Source organism: Colobus angolensis, unplaced genomic scaffold, assembly GCF_000951035.1.
Source record: "Colobus angolensis palliatus isolate OR3802 unplaced genomic scaffold, Cang.pa_1.0 Scaffold188, whole genome shotgun sequence".
Lineage (NCBI taxonomy): Eukaryota > Metazoa > Chordata > Mammalia > Primates > Cercopithecidae > Colobus > Colobus angolensis.
This window is the reverse complement of record NW_012115021.1, coordinates 4,428,907-4,434,055: the sequence shown is the minus strand read 5'-3', so window position 1 is coordinate 4,434,055 and position 5,149 is coordinate 4,428,907. Positions and strand designations below refer to the sequence as shown.

Here is a 5,149-nt window from a genome sequence, read left to right as displayed (position 1 = left end):
GATCTCAGCTCACTGCAAGTTCCGCCTCCAGGGTTCACGCCATTCTCCTGCCTCAGCCTCCCGAGTAGCTGGGACTACAGGCGCCCGCCACCTCGCCCGGCTATACTTACTTGTATTTTGTATTTTTCTTTTCCATTGTCTCTATACATGAACGTTGTTTCCATGTCCTTGAAGTTTATAATTATAGGCGAGACTTGGGGAAGTATATCAGAACAAAATTAATGAATCCCAATACTCTGAAATACGCAATATATGTATTCGAATTTTCGAAATGCACATACTCTCTCCCAATAGTGCTCACATGAGAAGAGTTTTTATTTTAAAAATCCTTTCTGCTAGAGCTGGCACCCTGGTGTGTGCCAATCTAATAGTACACTCCATAGCCTGCCATCAGTATGCCTGAGTGATCTGTGTATAAAGTACAATCATTTTCTAAATCTTTCAGTGTCTGCCAGAAATGTGGACATCTATAGCAAATGCAGAAACTGGCCAAATTCCTACAAGGACTAAAATCAGGGTTAGCTCAGAAAGATGGTATTGTGTAATCATATTAAACAATAAGCTCTTTGTTCTATGAAGAGGCAAACACTCTTTTTCACTACCTACAACCCCAATAGTATGCAACAAACATGAAATTCAACTCTTTTGATGAAACAATACTCTTGGCTGATTTAAAAGTTAGTAGGAGCTTTTCTTTCTTTGAAAGTTCTCTGAGGTGGACAAGTCAGAATAGTGTGGCTAACTTAACTTCTGTTGCCCTTTAGACACAGCTCAGATGTCACCTTAAACCATCCTTAAACCTCCCACCACCAGTAGAAAATAACCCTCAAGAAAATAACCTGCAATACCTCCATTTTATACATTACTTTATTGTTTGTTGTGCATGTTCAGTGTTGTACGTGTTCAGTGTTGTACATGTTCAGTCTTGGCCTGGGTGCCCCTTATTCTAAATCAAGGTATGCCCGGTGGCTAATACAGTGCTCCTGTTTAACTGATGAATGAAAACTTTCTATTGCCACCAAGTTTATCCTGGGTTGACCTTGGTCCCGTGGCTGCTGGAGGGTCTACACAGTGTTGCAGAGGGACATTGCTATCAGAAAACTCTCCAAGATGTCACAAGAAGGGATAGGATATCACCTTGGGGAATTGAAGGTTTGGTCCTCATCTGAACAGATTCAGAAAATTGATTTATTAATGCAGTTATCTATTCAGGGGTTCTTTTTCTCAGTAAGTATGTGTGGAGAGCTTTCTCTGTGCCTGGCTTTTTTTTTTTGGTGGAGTCTCACTCTGTTGCCCAGGCTGGAGTGCAGTGGCGCTATCTTGGCTCACGGCAACCTCTGCCTTCAGGGTTCAAGCAATTCTCTTGCCTCAGCCTCCTTAGTAGCTGGGATTACAGGCGCCCACCACCACGCCTGGCTAATTTTTGTATTTTTGATAGAGGCGGGTTTCAACATGTTGGCCAGGCTGGACAGATCACCTCAAGTGATCTGTCTGCCCCAGCCTCCCAAAATGCTGGAATTACAGGCGTGAACCACCATGTGCAGACTGTGCCTGGCATTCTGCTGGGCACTGGGAACACAGGAGTCTCATGGGTACAGTCCTTGCCCTCACTTTGTTCACCATCTGGCTGGGGTAAAGAGTCAGTTAGACAAGCCACTGCCTTGAAGAGTGGGGACTGGCCTGGTATGGGAAGTACAGTATGCTAGGGGTGCATAACATGGGCAACTAAGCTACTCGGGAGGCTGAGACAGGAGAATTGCTTGAACCTGGGAGGCGGAGGTTGCAGTGAGCCGAGATCATGCCACTGCACTCCAGCTTTGGGCGACAGCAAGACTCCATCTGGGGAAAAAAAAAAAGAAAAGAAAAAAGAAAAGCCCACCACCACACCACGCCCTGCTAATTTTTGTATTTTTAGTAGAGACGGGGTTTCACCATGTTGGCCAGTCTGGTCTCGAACTCTTGACCTTCGGCAATCCATCAGCCTCGGCCTCCCAAAGTGCTGGGATTGCAGGTGTGAGCCACTGCTCCCAGCCACCTTTTTTTTTTTTCTGAGACAGGATCTCACTCTGTGGCTCAGACTGGAGTGAGTGGCACAATCATAACTTGCTGTAATCTTCAACTCCTGGGCTGAAGAGTTTCCTCCCACCTCAGACTCCCCAGTAGTGGTGACTACAGGCACCCACCACCAGGCTGGGCTAGCTTTTCTATTTTCTGTAGAGATGGGCACTCACTATGTTGCCCAGGCTGGTCTCAGACTCCTGGCCTCAAGTGATCCTCCCACTTCCACTTCCCAAAGTGTCTGGGATTACAGGCATGAGCCACTGCACGGAGCCCCAAAGAGCCTTCTAAAAACCTATTTATAAACATACTTGGAGGTTGGCTGGGTGCGGTGGCTCACGCCTGTAATCCCGGCACTTTGGGAGGCCGAGGCGAGCGCATCATGAGGTCAGGAGACAGAGACGATCGTGGCTAACACGGTGAAACCCCGTCTCTACTAAAAATAGAAAAAAATTAGCCGGGCGTGGCAGGCGCCTGTAGTCCCAGCTACTCGGGAGGCTGAGGCAGGAGAATGGCGTGAACCCGGGAGGCGGAGCTTGCAGTGAGCAGAGCTCGCGCCACTGAACTGCAGCCTGGGCGACAGAGCGAGACTCGTCTCAACAAACAAACAAAAAACACACTCGGAGGCAATTCTACATAAATGGAATTTTTTTCTATATCAATTTTTAAAAAATGTTTATCAGTTTTAGTGGCTTCGTGGCATTCTATTGTACCATAATTTAACTACAGTGCATTTGCCACTTGATCCCTGGAGAACTGCATTACCGATAGATTTATTCTGCATCTTGTTGGGACTTGCCTTTAAGAATATGAGACATGGTGGCTGAGGTCATCAGTTTTATAGAGTCCAGTTATCGGTTCATTATCAGTTGTCACCTACGTCTCAAACTATGCTTTGGTTTTGAAATCGCAAAGCTAGACTGTGATGTTCTGCCCAGGAAACAAAATAATGATACTTTTTTGAAACTTACAGAAATATTTAAAAGCAATGGATGGAATTTCCCCAATATTGAAATTTACTCTCATCTATGTTTGTTTGTTTGTTTGTTTGTTTGTTTTGAGTCTCGCTCTGCCGCCCAGGCTGGAGTGCAGTGGCTGGATCTCAGCTCACTGCAAGCTCCGCCTCCTGGGTTTACGCCATTCTCCTGCCTCAGCCTCCCAAGTAGCTGGGACTATAGGCGCCCGCCACCTCGCCCGGCTAGTTTTTTGTATTTTTTAGTAGAGACGGGGTTTCACCGTGTTAGCCAGGATGGTCTCGATCTCCTGACCTCATGATCCGCCCGTCTCGGCCTCCCAAAGTGCTGGGATTACAGGCTTGAGCCACCGCGCCCGGCCATTATCTATGTTATTAAATTGTTGCCGCCTGCTACCACCGTTTTGCATTCAAATCTAATAAAAAATGATATGACTTGCACAGATTTTCATAATGAATTATTATTATTATTATTATTGAGACGGAGTCTCGCTCTGTTGCCTAGGCTGGAGTGCAGTGGCGCGATCTCGGCTCACCGCAACCTCCGCCTCCCGGGTTCAAGCGATTCTCCTGCCTCAGTCTCCCGAGTAGCTGGGATTACAGGCGCGCACCACTATGCCCGGCTAATTTTTGTATTTTTAGTAGAGACAGGGTTTCATTATGTTGGCCAGGCTGGTCTGGAACTCCTGACCTCGTGATCCACGCGCCTCAGCCCCCCAAAGTGCTGGGATTACAGGCGTGAGCCACCGCGCCCGGCCTCATAATGAATTATTTAAAACAATCTATCAGGCTTTCATGACGGTCTGTGCCTTTCAGAGGCTCGCCATTGGCGATCTGGTTCCATCAGATGGAAATAGGGAATATTCCTGAGGAAAACTCCCCTCTCTCCCCCAACATCATATCAAGAAAAAAAAATTCGGTTCAGCAAACCGAGTTTGTTAAACAATTTAGGTAATGAATGAGTAAATGGGGTGGGAGAAAGCAGGATACATTCAACGTGAATGAAGTGCCAAGTAAGTGTGCAGAAGCCGGGGCGGTTCAACCAAGGTAAACTGAATGCGGCACCTATCCCGCAGGAGCTCGGGACAAGTAAACCGTGGTGACAACTCTGGTGGAGGGCAGGACTCGGAGCAGGTGCCCAAGCACGAAACTTCAAATTCTAAGAGCCAATACGCCTTCCGTCTTGAAAGTCGCGAAGTATTTTCCCTTATCCCCAAATCATTCGCGCCCGATTCCTAAGAACGGCAACAGAAACAAAAACACAAGAATGTGTCGCCGATCGTGCTCCTTCTCAAACACGGGGATATTTCTAAACTTTCCCCGAAGGATCATAACGAGTACCTTCCTGTAGCCAGACATCGACCCCAGAAACCGCAAGTCCCACTAGGCTGCACACGAAGAACACTGGGTGCAGCACTCTACCCTTCTCAGAACGCCGCTTTATGTTGTTCCAATCCCGATCCGAGCCTGCTAGCTGTGGCCGCACGCCCTGCTGGGACTTGTAGTCCACTCCCGAGTCCTATTCCCGATCGCGCAGACTCACACGGCCTCTATCTGCCCTTCGGTCTTGCAGAAGCCCAGCCCAGTATTCAATGCTCCCCACCCCCATCTCGCTCCGTCCCCTCGGGGGCCAACCTCCTCCGGTCACGTGGGAAGTCTTGCATGCGGCGACTGGTGGTGGGGACTCGGGGGTGGGGCGACAGGCCCTGCGAGATTCCGTGCCCCTTGTCGGGCCGCTTGTTTGGCTGCTGCCGTCACCTCATGGCGACGCGGGTAGAGGAGGCAGCGCGGGGAAGAGGCGGCGGCGCCGAAGAGGCGACTGAGGCCGGACGGGGCGGACGGCGACGCAGCCCGCGGCAGAAAGTCAGTCAGGGGGACGCCCTCGTTGTTGCTGGGCCGGGGGGATGTTTGGGCTCCCTTTTTCGGGGTCCACCTCTTCTCTCTCCCTGGTTACCTTTAGCCACGGGACGAACATCCGGTCCTCTTCCCTCCCGGGGTGACGACAGTGGGAGCAGGTGGGGGGGGTGGGACCGCGATGGATGGGGTGGGAAGGAACGACGGTTGGGGTTTGGCGGCTCGCGGCTGGGAAGCCGGGAGGGAGGGCAGGGGGCGCACGCG

At 49.8% G+C, this 5,149-nt stretch overlaps 1 protein-coding gene across 1 annotated transcript in view; it reads left to right on the top strand.

Moving 5' to 3' along the window:
- The first annotated feature begins 4,735 nt into the window (after positions 1-4,735).
- Positions 4,736-5,149, top strand: part of TXLNG (taxilin gamma) — a 58,089-nt gene continuing 57,675 nt past the window's right edge. The window contains exon 1 of the mRNA XM_011940245.1: positions 4,736-4,894. Coding sequence (XP_011795635.1) covers positions 4,793-4,894 — 102 coding nt within the window. The 5' untranslated portion in view covers positions 4,736-4,792. The remainder of the gene's footprint in view (positions 4,895-5,149) is intronic.